This window comes from Doryrhamphus excisus, chromosome 6, assembly GCF_030265055.1.
Source record: "Doryrhamphus excisus isolate RoL2022-K1 chromosome 6, RoL_Dexc_1.0, whole genome shotgun sequence".
Lineage (NCBI taxonomy): Eukaryota > Metazoa > Chordata > Actinopteri > Syngnathiformes > Syngnathidae > Doryrhamphus > Doryrhamphus excisus.
The window spans coordinates 1,459,066-1,482,098 of NC_080471.1; the positions used below are offsets into that span (position 1 = coordinate 1,459,066).

A 23,033-nucleotide genomic window follows, 5' to 3' on the forward strand; every position below is an offset into this window, starting at 1 on the left:
AAAAAAAAAGCATAGCAGCATAGGAAACAAAAAAGTGAGTAAAGAATGACAAATTAACTTGATTCATTAAGAACTTTTCTAAATACTAATTATAAATCTAAGTGACAACTAAACTCAAATTGTATGTTTGTAGACACAAAAACACTGTGCTGGGGCAATTTGTGAACAAAATGGCGTTCATAGAAACACAAATCTGAAATGTTTTTTTTTATTTGTCATTTCAATTTTTGTATTAAAAAAAAGATAAAAACCAATCAAATAACTTATATATATTTACAGAAAAATACCACCTTTGTGGAATTAAAATCAACATTAAATTTTTCTGCTCACCATTTTGTATTTTTATTTTTATCCATTTATAGAAAAAAATGTATAATATGCACAAACCCCTGAGACATATTAATATCTAAGTCAATATTTTGTTCCATCTTTAGGACTGGATTTCATGCACACTTGGCAGTGGGCAAGCAGAAGGCCATGGCCGAAGGAGGCACCAGTATGTCTGTGAAGATGGGGCGATATCCAGCTGGCAGAGGGGGGGCACTCTGCTCCAGCAGGTCCAGCACTGAGCCTCTGATGTCCCTGGAGATGTCGCCGCGTATGTCCAGCAGCACAGACACATGCTCCTCACTGGAGACATAACAATTTGAAGTCAAAAGTATCAGGACTGGATCTGTATTTTTCAGGTTGTGCTGACCTGATGTCGGGGTATTGTGCTGCAAGTCCTGCCGCCACTAGAGGGAGCATGCTGGGGTCTTTGAGGCGGATGAAGTCAGCCAAGACTGGGAGAAGAGCCAAAGGGTTCACTTCGGGTACGAAGCTGTCACTTTCCTTTAAAGATATACCATCAAACGTCAGACTCCCGACTCAAGTCTGACATGAAACATTTGCAATACATAACTCAACATCCTCCATATTGTAGCCGAATACCGTCTTTATTCAATTTGGGTTGAAATAAACGCCATCTTCATCTGACGGAGAGAAAGAGTTGAAAACCATAAACTCTTAAACAAATACTTAAACTCACTGATATAGTTCATCTTCAAACAGCTAAAATAATTCATTCATTTTCTACCGCTTTTCCTCACAAGGGTTGCGGAGGTTGCTGGAGCCTATCCCAGCTGTATGTCATTGGATGCTCATTCGGTACGGGACAAAAAAAAATAAAAAATAAAAAAAATAAAAAATAAAAAATAAAAAATAAAAAATTAAAAATTAAAAATTAAAAATTAAAAATTAAAAATTAAAAATTAAAAATTAAAAATTAAAAATTAAAAATTAAAAATTAAAAATAAAAAATAAAAAATTAAAAATTAAAAATTAAAAATTAAAAATTAAAAATTAAAAATGTAAAATGTAAAATGTAAAATGTAAAATGTAAAATGTAAAATTAAAAATGTAAAATGTAAAATTAAAAATTAAAAATTAAAAATTAAAAATTAAAAATTAAAAATTAAAAATTAAAAATTAAAAATTAAAAATTAAAAATTAAAAATTAAAAATTAAAAATTAAAAATTAAAAATTCATTCAGTTTCTACCGCTTTTCCTCACGAGGGTCGCGGAGGTTGCTGGAGCCTATCCCAGCTGTATGTCATTGGATGCTCATTCGGTACGGGACAAAAATAAAGAATTAAAAATTAAAAATTAAAAATTAAAAAAATAAAAAATAAAAAATAAAAAATAAAAAATAAAAAATAAAAAATAAAAAATAAAAAATAAAAAATAAAAAATAAAAAATAAAAAATAAAAAATAAAAAATAAAAAATAAAAAATAAAAAATAAAAAATAAAAAATAAAAAATAAAAAATAAAAAATAAAAAATAAAAAAATAAAAAATAAAAAAATAAAAAATTTGCCCAAAGACAGCTGGGATAGGCTCCAGCACCCCCGCGACCCTGGTGCGGAAAAGCGGTAGAAAATGAATTAAAAATTAAAAATTAAAAATTAAAAATTAAAAATTAAAAATTAAAAATTAAAAATTAAAAATTAAAAATTAAAAATTAAAAATTAAAAATTAAAAATTAAAAATTAAAAATTAAAAATTAAAAATTAAAAATTAAAAATTAAAAATTAAAAATTAAAAATTAAAAAAACCCTTCAACTGTATTATGAAAGCAGGAAGTGAACAAATGTAACAGTTACTGATTGTAAAAGTACCAGATGGAGGGGTAGGATTTAATAAGCTTTGCTTCTTCCTACTCCTTTTGGACATGTGGAACTGGGAACTGATTATGGGATGCACTCAATTGGAATCTGATGCATGTTCTAATGAAATAAAACCATTACCATTACTTTACTATGATATCATTGCAATAGACACTGTACCCTGATGTTCTTGCCTTGTGGTGAATGGACACCCCTGAACGTAATCTTAAACCCCAGCTTTTTCGTGGGTGTTACGTTCTGGGGCCAGAAGGTCTTCTTGTGTCCACCCCACAATGACGCCACAGAATAAAGAAGAGGATTTGCTGAATCATGTTTAACACTTTTTTTTTTTTTACTGACCAGGCCATGGAAAATGTGTCTGAACTGTTGGTCGTCCTTCACCATCTGCTGAGCGAACTTCCTCCGCTCCTCAGCACTGCGACACAGCAGCCTCTTCTGCATCAGTGCTTTGACGTATTCCACCACCATCAACCACTGGGCCTCCTCCTCAAGACGCTGGAAGACACACGGCAAGCTGGTGTGACATAGTAGACACTTTACTGCAGGGGTCTCAAACTCAATTTACTTGGGGGCCACTGGAGCTAGGGTCTGGGTGAGATTGGGCCGCATCAGGTTTTCCAAAAAAAAACAAAAAAAATCGCATTTATTAAAAACAGAAAAATGGTTTGGTTTCGATTTTCTACAATAAAAGCTCTGATAAAACATTCCACTGTTCTCAAATATCTTAATTTTTATTTTTCTACACAAAATAAGATGAAAAATAAATAAACAAATCAAGAATAAAGAAAATCAATCAATCAGTAATAAATAAATATAATAATAATAATAAAAAGTTAAGAAAGCACATATAGTTGGTGGGTAGACAAATGATTTTTTTCATATTAAAATGAACAAAGCATTATTAGAGCCCTGTAGACATGACAAAACACGACTATAGTCACATTTATACTCTTTTTATTTACAACATATTGCGCAACTGCAGGGTCTTGAGACACATGCTAACTCGCAAACTAGAGAGCTAGCCACCTAAACGGTAGCCTTCAAGTTATTTCCTTTAAACTTAAATAGCCAAAAACGTACCACTTCCACACGGATAGGGAGGATAACTATTAACAGTTATTTAACCTTTAACATGAACATGAATCAAACGTAATAATTTTTTCTGGGTACATGATACCATACAGCATCCATATCAAACTTGCGCGGGCCGCACTAACATTAAACTTTCATATCAAGGCGGGGACCTCAAAGTAGTGTCCTGCGGGCCACATTTGGCCCGCGGGCCGCGTGTTTGAGACCCCTGCTTTACTGTATGCCAGTGTTTTCTGAAAATACCAGTAACTCATAGAGTGCAGTACTTCTTCTGAGAGACATATTAGGGCATTGAACACGCAACCTGTCTGCAGGGTGCTTGGACGTGGCTGTACAGGTCCAGATGACGCTCCAGGATGCGGCAGAGTTTAGGAGTGGGATCTCCCTGGACCAACCAGGGTCGCGTCACCAGGCCTGTGAGGAAAGGTTTCAGGTCCAGCAGGAGCTGATCCATCACCATTCGACAAGCTCGCCTCACCGCCCGGTCCAGAGCCGCCAGCGGGTTGGAAGGAGTCCGAGAGAACTGACCCATTTCTTGGGAGGACTGCTGCTGCTGCAGGCTTTCTGTGGACTTTCTGCATCAAATATGAAAGCAGTGCTAAGTTGTTTTTTTTTTTTAAATCAAGGTTGATTGACTCTTACTTGAGGATGATGCAATTGCTGATGGAGGCCAGGAGGTAGTGGAGGTAGAAATTGTTTTTACTGTTGCTCGGATCGCTGCAATGCTTCTTTCCAAATTCCACCAGAGCTTCTCGAAACCTGAAGACGCAAAAGAATGCGGAGGTGAGCGAACAGCAGACATTAGTGAGCAGTTCATTGGATAAAAATGATTGCATGGGCGGACGAGCTGACACACAAACCTGTTGAGGAGGTTCTCCATCTCATACAAGCCCATTTGTATGGTCTGGTCTCTGAGGGATTGTCCAATGATTAAAGCCACACGGGCGTTTTCCTCCAGCATCTATCACAGATTCCAGGAATAGCAACATGATTCGATGCCACTGCCACACTACAACATAAGTCATAAATGTATTTATCACATACTACTTACACCTCCCATGAATGATACATGTACAAAATATACGCTGTTCTGTTCTGGTTTAATTACGCTGACATGTGTGCGGGCGTAACTCGGAAGTACTACGCTGGTCGGGTACCTGAACGCGCCGCGGTAGCCGCTAGCTTCGGGAGTTGATGTCACTCGAACTGTTTAGCGTTAACTGTTGATGTGCCCACACGGACTTCGTAGTGGAGGCTATATATATATATATATAGCCGTGTGCGTCTATAAACGTGAGTAACGTTTATTATCACTCATGTAATGTTAGACGCCGTCGATGTAGTTCCCTATTGTAGTGTTTTGTGCCATTATGTCCAGCCACCTGGCTGGTTGCTAGCTGCCTGTTAGTTAGCCTCGTTAGCATCGCTACTGTGTTGCGGTTCAGATGTGAACGCATTGGTAACTAGTATTGTTTTGTGTGCTTGTTCCCACACAGAAATCACACAAACACACACACACACACACACACACACACACACACACGCCTGTCAAAGCCCATATAAAGTATAGTTTATACCATGTCCAGTATCAGCCGCCATAGCTGTCCAATCAGAGCGCGCTGCTCTGGTATCAGTCCCGTGAAACAACCAATCAGAGAACAGCATACTAGCGTGTGTATTCCTAATGCTCCTCCAGTAACCAAAAAAACAAAACTTAGACATATAAGATAAGACTGTTAATAAATTGTTGAAATAAATCAAATCAACTTTATTTGTATAGCACTTTTCCTGCAAAGTAATGCAACACAAAGTGCTTTACAGAATTAAAAACAATTACCACAATTAAAAGGAAAAACAAATACTAAGAAAGCCCCTCCCTCCCACCCTCCATACTAGACACACGGACAAGGAAGCGCCACCTTTGGGGCGTCCACACTGGGAGGAGCCACAGGCTGTGCCATCGGGGGACCAGCACCCGGGCCCCCCCGACTCTGACAAACGGGCGGACCCCCACATTAAAGGGAGGTACCCCCAGCCGGCTGGGTCGAAGGGACCCAAGGATGGCACCAGGCTCCAGCACCCCCCATGACCCTCGTGAGGATAAGCGGTAGAAAATGAATGAATGAATGAGTATGTGATAATAAGATCATCACATGGTTTGTCTGGTATCAGGCCCAGTATCATGCCCCAGCGTACCAGTATCAGCCCGAGTCGGGGCATGATACTGGACCTGATACCAGACAAATGTGATAACCTATAAGTATGATCCAGATTCTCACCTGAATGATGATGGTTGGGAGGCTGGTTTGGTAGAAACCCTCATGGTCCGTATCAGGCTCCTGGTCCCTTTGCCAGTCTTGCAGCTCCACCTGTAGAGCCTTCTGCATCCACTCGGATACGCTTTTCTATCGTACAAGAAGTAAACTGACGTTTTTACAAGTGAATTGCAAAATTCCCCCCAAAAGTGCATTTTTTTCCTTTAAGTTGTATACCCACCCGGACACTCTGCACGTATTTGTTCTGAAGTTGCTCCAGTCCCTCAGCGGAGATCAGAGGTCCCATGTCTCCATCCTTCAACTCGTGCAGAAGATCTGGTTGACCCATCATCTCAGGGCTGCCAAAAAGAGACTCTCAGTGTTTCTCTTTGACAGGATGAACTGCGGCGTCATTTCTAAGTAAGAAGATGGCGATTGACATTTCTGCTTATGCACTTTGCTTGCAGGCCCATAAAAATTGTGATTTATTTAAAACGTGAGCACGTGCACAGACAACTGCGGCGTTATTTCTAAGCAAGAAGATGGCGATTTACATTTCTGCTTATGCACTTTGCTTGCAGGCCCATAAAAACTGTGATTTCTTTAAAACGTGAGCATGTGCCCCTGTCCACGGCATGTACACGCGCGTATATGTGTGTCACAGACAACTGCGGCGTCATTTCTAAGCAAGAAGATGGCGATTGACATTTCTGCTTATGCACTTTGCTTGCAGGCCCATAAAAACTGTGATTTCTTTAAAACGTGAGCACGTGCCCCTGTCCACGGCGTGTACACGCGCGTACATGTGTGTCACAGACAACTGCGGTGTCATTTCTAAGCAAGAAGATGGCGATCGACATTTCTGCTTTTGCACTTTGCTTGCAGGCCCATAAAAACTGTGATTTATTAAAAACGTGAGCACGTGCACAGACAACTGTGGCGTCATTTCTAAGCAAGAAGATGGCGATTGACATTTCTGCTTATGCACTTTGCTTGCAGGCCCATAAAAACTGTGATTTCTTTAAAACGTGAGCATGTGCCCCTGTCCACGGCGTGTACACGCACGTATATGTGTGTCACAGACAACTGCGGCGTCATTTCTAAGCAATAAGATGGCGATTGACATTTCTGCTTATGCACTTTGCTTGCAGGCCCATAAAAACTGTGATTTATTTAAAACGTGAGCACGTGCCCCTGTCCATGGCGTGTACACGCGCGTATATGTGTGTCACAGACTCATCACAGACAACTGCGGCGTCATTTCTAAGCAATAAGATGGCGATTAACATTTCTGCTTATGCACTTTGCTTGCAGGCCCATAAAAATTGTGATTTATTAAAAACGTGAGCACGTGCACAGACAACTGCGGCGTCATTTCTAAGCAAGAAGATGGCGATTGACATTTCTGCTTATGCACTTTGCTTGCAGGCCCATAAAAACTGTGATTTCTTTAAAACGTGAGCACGTGCCCCTGTCCACGGCGTGTACATGTGTGTCACAGACAACTGCGGCGTCATTTCTAAGCAATAAGATGGCGATTGACATTTCTGCTTATGCACTTTGCTTGCAGGCCCATAAAAATTGTGATTTATTTAAAACGTGAGCACGTGCACAGACAACTGCGGCGTCATTTCTAAGCAATAAGATGGCGATTAACATTTCACTTTGCTTGCAGGCCCATAAAAACTGATTAAGAACTGTGCTCCTGTCCATGGAGGTCACAGACGTTACCTGTTGTAGACGTGTAGTACCCAGTTGAGCACAGCAAAGATCTCACCACTCTCCAGGTCCCAGCTGCTGATCTACACCACAAAAACAACAGACAGACGTGTGATGAGCTGGAAAATCAAATTATCTTTAAATCCGTCAAACAGGAACTGCTGTCACTTGCCCTCACCTGTGTCAGGTGAGCATGTAAACAATGGTGGCTGGCCCTCAAGTAGGCTCTGGTTAGGCGGTAATGCGGAGGGACACAGTGCTCCAGCAGGTGGCGTACCGTAGCCAGATCCGTCATGATAGCGTGCTGCAGCGAAGAAAGGTGTCCGGCCAAACCCGGACCCCGCGTGTGAAAGTAGGAGACACTACGAAAGCGTGAGGACACGGCTTCTTCTAGCACCTACGTAACACATGAACAAATGAAAAGCAGCCATGACGCAGAAGCCGTCTAAAGCGAAACACAAAAACATGTTCGAATCCGCACCTGGAAGAAGCGTGCTCTCCAGCAACGGGGTCGTCCTGGGGGCAGGGGTCTGGACAAAACTCGCTCCAGCAGAGCCGCGTCCGTGGCCTCTTCGCGTTCTACAATTCTCACCGCTGATACAAACGGCGTAGGGTTTTGGCGAGCCACAGCCAGGGCGCTGCTCACCACCGCCCACAGCTCCTTCCCTGCAGCGACAGACGCAAAAGAATTCCTCAACAACTTGCAACACAGGCGGGAAAATATAAGATGACCAAAACAGATATAATTGACCTCTGACCCCGAATCCCCGGGAATGCTATTTTTGCAACATAAGCGGTTCTCGCAGACGGGAGATCATGGCTGTCTTGTATACACACAGCAGTCTAGGATTCATGCTGTTATGATATATTATGTTATATGTCATTGATAGATTATGATTACAACCTCGGCCATCTCTAACCCTTAAATCAGGGGTCTCAAACTTGCGGCCCGCGAGACGCTAGTTTGAGGCCCCCACCTTGATACCAAAGTTTAGTGTTGAAATGACAGCTTAAAGCTGTGTGCACACCCGACACAATTAACATGATTTTGCCCCCCTGCCCATACTGTTACCCTACCCTGTTACCCCCGCCCTGTTTTGCTTTGGATTAGCAATGAAGCTAAAGGCTTATGACGCCGGGTACAAATAAATGCAGGAAATGATTTGGAATAAAAACGGAAAATACACGTCAAGATAAAGCATCTCATCAGACATGTTGTTAAAGTTAGATGGAACTGAGTACGATGCTAACTTGCTAATTGGGTCAAATGATTACGTTTCATTCATGTTCATGTTAAAGGTTAAATAACTGTTAATACTGTACATTTTAATCTGAAAAAAATAAATCCTCATGAGGGTCGTGGGGGTGCTGGAGCCTATCCCAGCTGTCTTCTTTGGGCGGGAGGCGGGGTACACCCTGGACCGGTGGCCAGCCAATCACAGGGCACATATAGACAAACAACCATTCACACTCACATTCATACCTATGGACAATTTGGAGTGGCTAATTAACCTAGCATGTTTTTGGAATGTGGGAGGAAACCGGAGTACCCGGAGAAAACCCACGCATGCACGGGGAGAACATGCAAACTCCACAGAGAGATGGCCGAGGGTGGAATTGAACCCTCGGAGAAAACCCACGCATGCATTCTTACAAAGAACACTAAACTCATCACACACCAACTTAACACTCAAGAGGTACAATTAAACCAGCTCAACCGAATCATTCATTTATTCATTTTCTACCACTTATCCTCACGAGGGTCACGGGGGGGTGCTGGAGCCTATCCCAGCTGTCTTCTTTGGGCGGGAGGCGGGGTACACCCTGGACCGGTGGCCAGCCAATCACAGGGCACATATAGACAAACAACCATTCACACTCACATTCATACCTATGGACAATTTGGAGTGGCTAATTAACCTAGCATGTTTTTGGAATGTGGGAGGAAACCGGAGTACCCGGAGAAAACCCACGCATGCACGGGGAGAACATGCAAACTCCACACAGAGATAGCCGAGGGTGGAATCGAACTCGGGTCTCCTAGCTGTGAGGCCTGCGTGCTTTAATGTTGTATTTTAATGTATCTTTTACTTTGTTTACTTGCTTTTATTCAACTCCATTGTTCTGTAAAGTGAGTATTTTGAAAAGCGCTATACAAATAAATTGTATTATTATTATTATTATTATTATTATTATTATTATTATTATTATTATTATTATTATTATTATTATTATTATTATTATTATTATTATTATTATTATTATTATTGTTATTGTTATTGTTATTATTGTTATTATTGTTATTATTATTGTTATTATTGTTATTATTGTTATTATTGTTATTATTGTTATTATTATTATTATTGTTATTATTGTTATTATTATTATTTCCTCACCTAAAGTCTCGCCCAGCTTGCTGACATCAGAGAAGTATTTGGTCACCAACTCCTGGTCATCAGAGCTGAGCTCTCTTCCTGCCATCCCGGCCGTTCCATTGATCTGCCAGAGGATGTCATCCTGCCAGCGTTCCAGGTCCATGAGACGGGCGTGGGCCTCCAGCAGGCGCTGGGACTCCACCAGACCCTCGGTTTCCACAACCATGCTGCGCACTTTACAGAGAAAACAAGAAGCTCGTCATCTATGATTCAGAAACGGCACTAACAGAAAGTGAAGGAATGGAACCATCCGGGCTGCACCATTACACCACGGGGGGGACAACTAAAAGCTGCAAATCGCAGGTCAGAAATCGTACCTGAGTAAAGTCTGGGCAGGTTGCTGACAGCAGCAAGGAGCTGACCGTGGTTCACTGACACTTCTCTCAGCCTCTCCAGATTTTTCACCCCATCTTGGTTTCGGTTGTACTCCAGTCTGGCCTTCTTTAAAGCCTGGGATACTTCCCTCAACTCATCCTGGGCCTCGTGGAGCTGCTCCATGCACCAGCCCACCTCCTCCAAATAGGACTGGACCATGGACTGCAGAAGAAGAGTAGTGAAGAGAGGTCATGAAAACATTATAAAAATATAGATTTTTTAAATGAGACAAAAAAATAAAAAATTAATTAAAAAAATGCAATTTTATGAGAATAATGTAGAGATATTTCAAAATGATTAGTGAAGAGAGGTCATTAAAACATTCTAAAAAATATATTTTTTAAACAAGACAAAAAAAAATGCCATTTTATGAGAATAATGTAGAGATATTTCAAAATGATTAATGAAGAGAGGTCATGAAGACATTCTAAAAATATATATTTTTTAAACGAGACAAAAAAATAAATGAAAAAATGCCATTTTATAAGAATAATGTAGAGATATTTCAAAATGATTAGTGAAGAGAGGTCATTAAAAATGCTAAAAATATATATTTTTTAAACGAGACAAAATTTTAAAATAAATTTAAAAAAATGCCATTTTATGAGAATATGAGCTATTAGATATTATATGAGATAGATTTATGAGATATTTCAAAATGATTAGTGAAGAGGTCATTAAAATATTCTAAAAAATATATTTTTTAAACGAGACAAAAAAATAAATATAAAAAAAATCTCATTTTATGAGAATAATGTAGAGATATTTCATAATGATTAGTGAAGAGAGGTCATTAAAACATTCTAAAAATATATATTTTTTAAACGAGACAAAAGATAAATAAATAAAAATGCCATTTTATGAGAATTATGTAGAGATATTTCAAAATGATTAGTGAAGAGAGGTCATGAAAACATTCTAAAAATATATATTTTTTAAACGAGACAAAAAAAAATAATGCTATGTTATGAGAATAATGTAGAGATATTTCACAAATATATATATATATATTTTTCAAATATTTAGCATTTTGGGAAAAATTAGGTTGCAAAAAAAGTTATGTTATAAGAGTAAAGTCCAAATATGAAGAGAAAAAAGTTGCAATTTTAATAAATAGTCATAATATGAGGAAAAAAATGTCAGTTTAGTAGATGATCTTTGAAATATTAAAGACAAAATATGTTATTTTTCAAACGTCATCATTTTATGAGAGAATAACCAAACAAAAAGACACCCCTGCCATGGATGATACTAATATTTAAGTTGTTGACAACACAATCCCACCATCTATTGGGGGATATAGATATAGCAGTTTTGACTATCTGCAATTAACTGTGATTAATTACTTGTTAACTATGGACAAATGTGATTAATCACAATTACATATTTGAATCAATTTGAAGCGTTATAATGCCGTCACCTTGAGTCTGGTGTGTATGGAGGTGGTCCTCTGACTCTCTCTCTTCCTGTACTGGCCCAGTTGCTCCAAATATTCCGGTCGACAGAAAACCCCTGAAGCCCACTTCAAGGCCGCACCGCGGGCCAGAGACTCGGCCCGCTCTGCCTCTGGCCACACCTCCGTTGTTAGCATTGCGTCGTCTGTGCAAAAGAACTCGACTTTAAGAGATATTAGCTCAAACATATTTCATTTTTCATCGCAGACAGCATGAGTGGAATGTACCACCGCATGGATGCCTCAAGTGTGGAAACGATGTTTGACCCCAAATCAACTGGGGATCAAAGCCATGTGACCATACATGGTGACAATATAAAACAGGTGACATCATATAAGTACTTGGGCATTCACATAGACCAGGGGTCTCAAACATGCGGCCCGCGGGCCAAATGTGGCCCACAGGACACTAGTTTGAGGCCCGTGCAAGTTTGATATGGATGCTGTATGGTATCATGTACCCAGAAAAAATGATTACGTTTGATTCATGTTCATGTTAAAGGTTAAATAACTGTTAATAGTTATCCTCCCTATCCGTGTGGAAGTGGTAAGTTTTTGGCTTTTTTAAGTTTAAAGGAAATAACTTGGAGGCTACCGTTTAGGTCGCTAGCTCTCTAGTTTGCGAGTTAGCATGTGTCTCAGTAGCATGTGTATCAGTAATAAATAAATCTAATAATAATAATAATAATAAAACAGCAAATAATAAAAAGTTAAGAAAGCACATATAGTTGGTGGGTAGACAAATGATTTTTTTCATATTAAAATGAACAAAGCATTATTAGAGCCCTGTAGACATGACAAAACACGACTATAGTCACATTTATACTCTTTTTATTTACAACATATTGCGCAACTGCGGGGTCTTGAGACACATGCTAACTCGCAAACTAGAGAGCTAGCCACCTAAACGGTAGCCTTCAAGTTATTTCCTTTAAACTGAAATAGCCAAAAACTTACCACTTCCACACGGATAGGGAGGATAACTATTAACAGTTATTTAACCTTTAACATGAACATGAATCAAACGTAATAATTTTTTCTGGGTACATGATACCATACAGCATCCATATCAAACTTGCGCGGGCCGCACTAACATTAAACTTTCATATCAAGGCGGGGGCCTCAAACTAGTGTCATGCGGGCCACATTTGGCCCGCGGGCCGCGTGTTTGAGACCCCTGTTTTAAATACTGTGCACTTTAACTTACCAGTTGGTCATGGCACAACTCAGAGGATCCCCCTTTTGCACATTGATCCCTCTGGTGTTTTTATGCTCTGTTTCTTTAATTTTCTCGTTTATGCGTGTTGTATATGGTTTTACTGTGTCTGTCATGTACTGTATGTCTCTGTGGGTAACCAAATTTCTCCCAAGGGAGAAAAATAAATTGAACTGAAGTGTTTCAACAATTTTTTTTTTTTTTTTTTTTACAGTCGTCAATCCGACGTCAACAGTAAGAGCGTTATAGGACTTCCATAAAAACCCTAAACCTAACTCTAAACTCTAACCCTCATCCGATTTACCTTCAAATAATCAGCAGCATTTAGCTAGCTATTAGCAGGACAAATTGAGCGCTGAGTCAGCAAGACGTCCTTGGCGTTCTAAATTGAATAAACGGCTCCGTGATTCAACAGACACCAATGTGCTTTCAGCTCATGCTGCCGCGTAGCAGGCTCGTCTTTGTGCGATTCTGTGTGATACTACACAAAAAGCTAAAAGTATGCGTGTGGAACAATAGTACTCAGTGCGGGAGATGGCTGACGGATGACACATGATTGACGCTTGAATGCACGGAGTCAAATATTGACTTCAATTCTAGTTTTGGCTCATCGTGTGCTGTTGTTGGGGTGGGGGAATAATATCATATTTAAAGTTATAGTTGACAATACAATATGTCTCTATGGCAATGCTCATCTCCAGCAGATATCTGCAGCTGTGTGCTGCACGGACGGCAAGTAAAGTCCACACTTGATGTCCTTTCACTCCTGATTAATCTTGAAAAATAAACATGGCACACAGCAGTGGCGGGTCATTTTGTCCAAAGGCGATAGGCGGGGTACACCCTGGACTGGTGGCCAGCCAATCACAGGGCACATATAGACAAACAACCATTCACACTCACATTCATACCTATGGACAATTTGGAGTGGCTAATTAACCTAGCATGTTTTTGGAATGTGGGAGGAAACCGGAGTACCCGGAAAAAAAACCCACGCATGCACGGGGAGAACATGCAAACTCCACACAGAGATGTCCCAGGGTGGAATTGAACTCGGATCTCCTAGCTGTGGGGCCTGCGTGTTAACCACTCGGTTGCCGTGCAGCCTTGAGTAACTGATACATTCATTAAAATCTAAAATTTTGTTATTTAAATATACTGATTTTGGTTCAACATTTGCAATAAATACGTGACTGGTTGATTCATTCATTCATTCATTTTCTACCGCTTATCCTCACAAGAGCGGGGGTGCTGGAGCCTATCCCAGCTGTCTTCGGGCGAGAGGTGGGGTACACCCTGGACTGGTGGCCAGCCAATCACAGGGCACATATAGACAAACAACCATTCACACTCACATTCATAATTAACAAGTCGCTAATTAACCTAGCATGTTTTTGGAATGTGGGAGGAAACCGGAGTAAAAACCCACGCATGCACGGGGAGAACATGCAAACTCCACACAGAAATGGCCGAGAGTGGAATTGAACCCTGGGCTCCTAGCTGTGAGGTCTGCACGCTAACCACTCGTCCGCCGTGCCGCCTGCTAAGTTACAGCATACAGTATTTATGCCCCTCTAGATTGCGGTAACAGGGGCGTAAAAGTGACTATAGGGGTGTTATGCCATACCTAGAGGGCTCTAAAACACATTCATTCATTCATTTTCTACCGCTTATCCTCACAAGGGTCGCGGGGGATGCTGGAGCCTATCCCAGCTGTCTTCGGGCGAGAGGCGGGGTACACCCTGGACTGGTGGCCGGCCAATCACAGGGCACATATAGACAAACAACCATTCACACTCACATTCATACCTATGGACAATTTGGAGTGGCTAATTAACCTAGCGTGTTTTTGGAATGTGGGAGGAAACCGGAGTACCCGGAAAAAAAACCCACGCATACACGGGGAGAACATGCAAACTCCACACAGAGATGTCCCAGGGTGGAATTGAACTCGGGTGCCCTAGTTGTGAGGCCACCGTGCATCCCATGTTTACCATATATAACCAACACATCAACTCAGAAGGGTGTTGGTCAGTGAGAAGTGTTGCTGGTTAAATATTACCTTCTGCCTTGCCATCACCGTTCCTGTGATCCTCTGATGACATTCCGGCCGCCTGTCTTGAGTCTTCTTTTCCCAGAGTTGGCCCGGGATGCGACGCAAACAGAAGAGTGAAGACAAGAGAGCAGGACGAGAAGAAAGCAAGCACATATCCATTCTACTGACAGCTTTCCTCTCACACTCCACCGCACATCCTCCACGGAGAGGCTGGCAGGAAAGGGCGGGCACTAAGAGGAGGGAAGAGAAGAATGGCGTACGGTGGAGAGCAGGACTCTATGGGGAGCTTTGCTCAAATGAAACTTGCACTCAGGGCTGTCCAAATATTTTTCCAGCCAGGTCCAGATCGTGAAAAATAAAAGCATGTGCTTTCCCACTTTAATTTTTTTTATAAAGCAACACATGTAGATATGCTAAGAAGTTGCATTTATTAACAAAATTTGCATTTGTATCTTAGCTTTGTGATATTGGTGGAATGCTACTAAAATGTTGGGACATTATATTACCATTTTATTCTTATAATATAGCGGCCATTTTTCTCATTTCATTACAACTTTATCATATAATATTCATTTTATTTTAGTGAAATTACAGCTATTTTTTTAAAATGTCAACTATTTCAACTTTCCTCTTGTCATTTTTTTCCTCTGAATTATGACTCTTTATGTAATATTTTAACTTTATTCCATATTACCTCCCCCCCAACCTATTTTTTCCAAATATTACAACTTTATTATTTGTTTCTTATAAAAAAATAGATTTCTTTTATGGAAAAGACACTATTTTTCCTCACAATAGTAAGTTTATTTTTTGTAAAATTGTGACTTTTTCCTCTTAATATTTTGACTTTATGATATATTAATTATATTATAATAACATATATATATTAATTTATTTATGTTAATTATTTATATTAATTTTATTTATAATATATTATAATAGGTCATGTATACATTATAATATATTCATAACTTTATGATAATATTACAGCTGTTTTTTTGCCATTTCAGCTGGATATAATTGTACAAATATTTCACATTTTTTTTCTGTACATCCAATAATATTAATAACGTTATTGTGGGTTTTCCGCAACCTAATTTTCCATAAATTACTATTTCATTCTGTTTTTCTCATAATAGTATAATTAAAAAAAAATAAAAATGTAATATTTTTACTTGTAAAATTAGATTATTTTTCTTCATAACATTCAGGTAAAATAATTTTTTTGTTGTTCGATTGAAACATTTTTCTCCTAATATTTTGACTTTATTTTTAAAAAATTACCGCATATATTTCTATGTCATTTTTTTTTTACTTTCCTTATTAAACTATTCCTAGAATGTGCCGCAGCAGCAAAGACGTACTATTTAGCATATTAGCATATTTAGCAACAATAAAAATGTACCTTTCCATTCCCCCAACGTTCTTCTGAGCATCCTACTCATTACATCATCTTTGAAACCAGCATTCCCAGGCCAGTGGAGAGACATAGTCTCATTTCGGCTGCTTGTGTACAACCCAAAGCTGAGGGTAGGAACGTAGACGTGTAAATGGAGAGCTTTGCCTCCCTCTTCACCACAAAGGATCGATGCCGAGCCTGCAAGACTGCAGCCATCCTCCCCACTGAATAAAAATCATCTGGTGAAGTTGACACGTCTGACTTTGCACGTCCTAAAAACTTGAACTGGGAAAACATGAAAGCAGTATTTGTGTTTAGGAAAGTGCTGCCCTATCCGTGTTTTTGTCTACACCTTAAACGCCACGAGGCCCTGCAGCGCCCCCGCCCAGGAGAGCTATGGAACGAACAGGAAGTCTAAATCTAGACCACTTCCTGCATGACATTCCTGACCTGTGCTTGCCTTCCTGACAGACTAAGTCTGTACATGAATGTGTCTCCCCCGAGCAGACATTTATTATTATTATTATTTTCTTTTTTATATATGAGGAATTTTGGTTCTAAACCTCTGGAATTCTCCTAAAATTGTGACCTTTAACTAATTTAATTCCAACTTTCTACATTTTCTCATCTTCTCATAATTACGACTTTATTCCCATAATATTTGGACTTCACTTAAAATAACTTTTTTTAAAATGCCATTTTAAAAAAAATATATATAACCCTAAAATGACATTGTTTATCATACATTGCAAGTTGATTCTGGTAAAATTGCAACTTTTTTTTTCACTCGTTAGGATATGACTTTTAATGCTTCAATATTACAATTTTAATATTGAATAAGTCATTTTCTCTTAATATTTTGACTGTTATAAATTTTGATGTTTTTTAATTTTATTTATTTCCAAATATTTAAATATTTGGAAATAAATAAAATATATATTATAAAATTATAAATATAATTTATATTTTTGTAAATTAATTTCTCATAATTATGACTTTATTCCCATAGTCTATGGGAGCAAAAAATGACTATTATTTTCTTTAGATTCCAACTTTTTACTGTTTATATTTTTACTGTACTCTGTATATAAAAATTACTGCAGATTTTTTTTTTTTTAATTTTGCAGTTTTTCTTTCTAATTATATTTTTAGAAGATGCCGGGGCCAATTAACAGGCCGCACCCTTTTTCCTCATAATATTCTGTTATTTTCTTTAGATTACAACTTTTTACTGTTTATATTTTTACTGTATTCTGTATATAAAAATTACTGCTGATTTTTTATTTTTTTTTATTTTTTGCAGTTTTTCTTTCTAATTATATTTTAAGAAGATGCCGAGGCCAATTAACAGGCCGCACGATTGCTCGATTAATCCAAACAAGCTTCAGATCAATTGACTACGAATACAACCATTTGTTGCAGCCGCCCTTGGCTACTTAGGAGTTACTTATTAGTTAGTGACGCCCAAATGGTTTTCCGAAACGCTTCAGATAAATTCTGATTTCATTTAGCCAAGAAATCCCCATCTTTAACTTACCTTTCATAAGTCAAATCCTTAGGAAACACGATTGTTTTAAAAGCATAAATATTAAAACCACTCTGACAGCTTGGTGGGAATTTTTAAAAATAACCAGGTCCTCGCTCAATCCTTGCCAGTACACTCCGATCTGGAATAACCCTGATATATTGCTTAAAAAAAAAACCTTGGATTTTACAACATGGCATGACAAAGGAATAAGTTGCTTGGAAAATATCATAAGGGGGGGAAAGTTTGTGTCATTCACTTACCTTGTTACACAGTATGGGTTAAGCCAGAATACATTTCTTGAATACTCACAAATTAAATCCATAATTAGAGCTAGGTTTCGTAACATATCTTGGGAAAGCTATCCCACCATTGACCAATTCTTAAACATATCCGCTCCCCAAACATTATCCAAGTTGTACATTCTCTTGTCAAAGTGTGACAACACCGTTGGGGTTCCAGTCTCCAAATGGAACCTAGATTTATCTACAAGCTGTGACCCTGAGTTCTGGAAGCAAATATGCCTTAATTCGTTCCGTTTAATAAAAAATCCCAACCTACAGTTGGTTCAGTTCAAAACCATTCATAGAGTACACTACACAGGGCAGAGAATGTTTAAAATGGGTCTAACCGACTCCAACATCTGTGTATACTGCCCAGATCATGTAGTAGATGATTATTTACACTCCATGTGGGCATGTCCCCCCATTAGTAATTTCTGGCAAGCAGTGTGCGAGGACCTTTCTTTGGCACTTGGGACCTCTATTCCTTCCTCACCTGTATTATGCTTGTTGGGTGATCTTTCTACAGTCAACGTAGAAACAAATCACACACAACTCCTCATCACAGCGTTAAGCATTGCCAAGAAAACCATTCTTATCAATTGGAAATCCAAAAAAAAACTGAACATAGCCTCTTACAAAAATCTTCTGTTAGATCATATAGCAATTGAGAGAATGTCTGCTGAATCCAAAGAACAACTGTCAGAATTTCAATCTATATGGGCTCCAATAATTAATCTCTTAAATTAATCTCTTTTGGTAATTCTCGAAGGGCTGAGTGTGCCTGTCTCTGCCCCTGGCGGTCTCGTTCCTCTGGCTTGGGGCATGGTCTTGGTCGCCGGGTTGCCCTGGCGTCTGGGGGGTGAGCGGGTGGGTACCGTGTATCTCTGTCCCTTCCTGCTGGGCTGACCCCCTGGAGGTTCAGGTGGGGGTTGGTGGGGGGCTGTCCGGATCTGGGGATGGGGCGTGGGTGGGGTGGTGGTGGTCGTCCCGGGGGTGGTGCAGGCCGTCCCTCGGGGTGGTGGGTAGACGGGGAGCCGCATGCTGTGGGTGGTGGGCGCCTGCTGCTGCTGGGGGGGGCCTGTGTGCGTCCGGTGGCGCTGGTTCCTCCGCGGCCTCCCTCGCCCCTGGGGGTGGGCCGGGTTTGCCCTGGGTGCTCTGGCCTGGCTACTGTGTGGGACCGTCGGGTGTGGGCATGGGAGGCTTTGGCCCTGCCCTTGGTGTGGGCACGGGTGGTTATACCCCGCTGCCCTTGCAGAGCCTTCCCTCTTAGGTATGTACATGGCTATATATGTGTGTGTGTAGGTATGCATGTATATATTTATTATTATCATATCTAAAATAGTTAAAAGATCTAAATTATTAGAAAATATATTTTATATAAATTATTATATATTAAGTATCAATAGTAGTATCATTATTATACATACATAACTATCAATAAATATTATTATTATTACTATTATTGTTATTACTATTATTGTTATTATTATTATTATTGTTATTATTATTATTATTACTACTATTATTATTATGGTTACTATTATTATTATTATTATTATCAATTACTTTACTTTATTTTTATTTATTTATTTATGTATTTATTTTTTATTTTTATTATTTTTATTCTCAATTTTAATTTTTGTGTATGGTAGGTGTATGGCCCCGGGTGGGGCGCCTGGTAAGCTCATACGGGAGGGGGGGTCTCGTTTGTGCAGCTTGGGCTCTGGGTGGGGAGGTGCGGTGCTGGGGTGGGGCATTACCTGCTTCCCTCCCTTCGGTGGAGGGATGGCTGGGATGTGGTGGATGTGGGGCGGGCGGGTGGGGGGCTGGCTGTGGGTGCGTGGGTAGCGGGGCGGATAGCGGTGGGGGTGGTGCTCTGCGCGGCGTGGGCCGGGATTAGCGGGGGGCTTGCTTGGGGGGCGGGGTGGTGGGCTCTGGGTCGTGGGGGGGCCTCGACCAAGGGTTGGGGGGTGGGGCTGGCCGGTGGCTCACGGGCGGCCCCTGCTATTTGCCGGTGTCTGGTTGGCCCCTTCTGTCTCCGGTCTGGTGGCGGTCTTCCCGCCTCCGGGGTGTCCTACTTGGCGGGTCCGTGGGTGGATGGGAGATGTGGTGGAGACGGGTCGGCGCTGTGGTGGAGGGTGGGACTGGGGGGGGCATTCACTTTTTGCGGCTGTTGGGGTATCGTCTGCCTGGTGGGCTCTGCTGCCTGGTGTGTGTTTCTCTGTCCCGCCCTGGCACTCTTGGCTCACGGGCCCGGGGGGTGGGGTTGGGCTCTTCCCCATGCGGGTCCCGGTTCTCCTGCGGTCTCTGTGGTGTCACTCCCTGGGCTGCCATGGTGACGGATGTGCTGCCGGGGCGCGGTTCCTGCTGTTCTGGTGGTTGCAGGAGCAGCCTCGGGGCGTGTGGTTTGTCCGCGGCTCCTGGTGGTCCGGGGGTGGCATAGCTGGCTCAATCTCTGGTGGGGCCCTCCGGGGGGGAGCTGGCAGGCCGGACTGGCCGCCACGATGGGCTGGGTGGGGACCGTGGTTGGTCCTGTGGCCCAGGGCTTGCTCCGGGCGGCTGGCTTGCCCGGCTCGGTTGGCCGGTAGTGCGGGGTGGGCGTGTGTGGGGCCCCGATCCTCCCTGCTGCACTGCACCACCTCACATACATGTAGGACTTTGGGGGGTGGCCTGCAACGGGTTTTGCCGGGGGCGAAGGGTTTCCTTGCGGATGCCCTTTTGTCCTCGGCATTCCTCTGGCTGGTCACCCTTCAATTTTAACCGCACCTTAGACACTCAGTTCTGGGGGGGGGTCTGGGCAGGCAGGGGACCCACCATTGCTCAGCTTCCTTCCACACACACACACACACATACACATACACCACACACATAGGTCAGCCCTATGGGACAGGCCTATTTTTAATTGCACTATCTACACAATACCATCTTCACACACACAGGTGTAGCGGGCTGGACCGGAGAGCCTACTACCTACCCCCGCGATTGGCCCGCTGGCTGCTGGGGCTTGGCGGCTCGCTCGGGGTGCCCTGGGCTGCAGGATATTTTGGTCTGGTCTGCCTGGCCTTCCTGGGGGTCCCGCCGGAACCAGCTGACGCCGGGGCTTGCCCTGGTGTCATGGTTGGCGCTACCTCCCTGGATCTGTCTTGGGTCGCGGGCGCCAACGTGCCCTTGGGGGGGCGTTCACCGGCCTCCAGGCAGTGGGGTCTGCGCTGCTGGTGGCCTGAAGTCTACGGTGGTGGCTTGGGGTTGTTGCGCTGTGGTGGCTGCTGCGGGGACCGGGCTGTGTGTTGGGGGGGGGACCTGATCCTGCTCGTGGGTACGGGGGCCGGGGTGGCGTGTGGGGATGGGGAGCATGCTCCTCGGGGTGGGGCCTGCTGGGGGGGCGGTGCTCTTTCGGGCGTTTGGGTGTCTGCTCCCACTGGTCCTATGCTCTGCCGCATCGCTGTCCCTGTCTTTGCCCATCCCCAGTCTTGCCTTAGGGCTCGTCGGGGATGGTTCTCCGGTACGTGGGCGGAGCGCTGCTGGTTCTGGGGGCGGGGGGGGGCTGGCCCTCCCGGTGGATGGTGGGGTCCTTCGGGGGCCTTGCGCTGGTCTTAACTCCTCGGCTCTGGTGCGTGGCCTCCCCGTGACTTGGAGCTATGGCTCTCCCTCACGGGGGTGAGCTGCCCGGTGGATGTCGGCCGGCGCAGTGGAGCGCCTCACCACTCGCCTGCTCGCCCCCTCCGCTTGCTCATGTGCGGGCCTCCTCCCCTCGCCCGCTCCTTTGTCTGCCACATTGCAGTAGCCCTGATGCCGTGGTCGAGGGGAGTCTGGGGGTGCTATGCCTTGGCGGTCCGTACCTCCCTGGGCTCGGGGCCTGGTTGTGGGTCTGGGACCCCTGGGTCCCCCACCCTGTGATGCCCCGGACGCCCCACCCGGGGACGTCCACAGCATGTGTGTGTATTGAGTGGATGGGGTGTGCATGTGTCTGAGTTTATTTTATGTATTTATTGTTTTAAATACTTAGATAATTAATGATTAGTTTTATTATAATTATATATATATGTATATATATATGTATATGTGTGGATGTGTATGTGGGTATATGGCCATGTAGATATACGGGGGGGGGGCTCTGCGGGGGTCTGGCGTAGGGTGTTCCATCTCAACCGCCCGGTCCTCCATGGGGCAGTGTGCCCGGGCCTCTTCTGTCCTGGCCGGGGCGGTCCTATGTCGGTGGTCGGGCCTGGGGTTACCTGGGGCGGGCCGGGTTCTGCTTCCTGGGGGTGTGTGGGGGGCGGGAGGCGGTGCCTCCGGCCGTGGACGGGCTCCCTTCCGGCCGGCGGGGGCGCCCCTGTGCCCACGGGTGTGTGGCCTTCGATGCCCTTCTGCCCTAGTAGGGTATGGTCTCCCGCTGGTCTCGGGGGTGCGGCTCTCCTCCGGCCTGCTGGCGCCCTGTTGCCGGTTGGGATTGCTCCTCCATGGCCTCTTGCTGGTCTCTTCGGGGGGTTGCTTCGGGGGCGGGTCTTGGGGAGTCGGCCCTGGCTTTGCCCACACCCACGGGGCCGGAGGATCTCTGGCGGTGGGGGCTTGACCTGGCTGCGCGGGGCGGGGTTTGCTGGGTGGTAGAAGGCAGTCTCTCTCCTTTTGTCATTCTCAGTGACAATTACACATTCACACACTCGCATTCACATACACAACACACCTCCATATGGGCACTCACAGCACATGGGTGCTTCTCTATACAATCTACTCTCTTATCCCTGATGTTTATATAGTATTGGTATGCTATTATTACAGTAATAATGATGTCAAGCAATGAGATTTTAATTACTGTAACTGTATGGTTGCAATTGTGTTTACTATCATGGGTCATGTTCCCATTGTTACTATTGCTACTGGTAAGTTGGACTGTTTCATTTCACTGATATCATCTTCAGTGTGACCCTTAGCCATCATTGACATTTAACTGTTCTGTTTGTCACTGTTGTTGTTTTGGGAATTCTTGTTGCTGCTGTTTTTGTCTCTCCCTCTACTCCCCCCCCCCCCCCCCCCCCCCGACCCCACCTTTCTCTTCT

At 42.7% G+C, this 23,033-nt stretch overlaps 1 protein-coding gene across 2 annotated transcripts; it reads right to left on the reverse strand.

Moving 5' to 3' along the window:
- Window positions 1-261: 261 nt before the first annotated feature.
- Window positions 262-23,000, reverse strand: exoc3l1 (exocyst complex component 3-like 1). 2 transcript variants are annotated; one of them, XM_058076356.1, is made up of 15 exons: window positions 14,775-23,000; window positions 11,464-11,642; window positions 9,986-10,205; window positions 9,630-9,842; window positions 7,715-7,899; window positions 7,412-7,630; window positions 7,246-7,316; window positions 5,756-5,873; window positions 5,539-5,664; window positions 4,120-4,220; window positions 3,902-4,018; window positions 3,564-3,834; window positions 2,507-2,662; window positions 698-831; window positions 262-630 (listed from the first exon to the last, which is right to left on the reverse strand). In XM_058076356.1, the coding sequence occupies exons 1-15, from the start codon at window positions 14,815-14,817 to the stop codon at window positions 444-446; spliced, it is 2,340 nt and encodes a 779-aa protein (XP_057932339.1). In that variant the 5' UTR covers window positions 14,818-23,000; the 3' UTR covers window positions 262-443. The 2 variants fall into 2 exon arrangements, 1 of the variants encoding a protein (XP_057932339.1); XR_009130206.1 differs by having other exon boundaries at window positions 615-630; window positions 698-971.
- Between the last annotated feature and the right edge of the window lie 33 nt (window positions 23,001-23,033).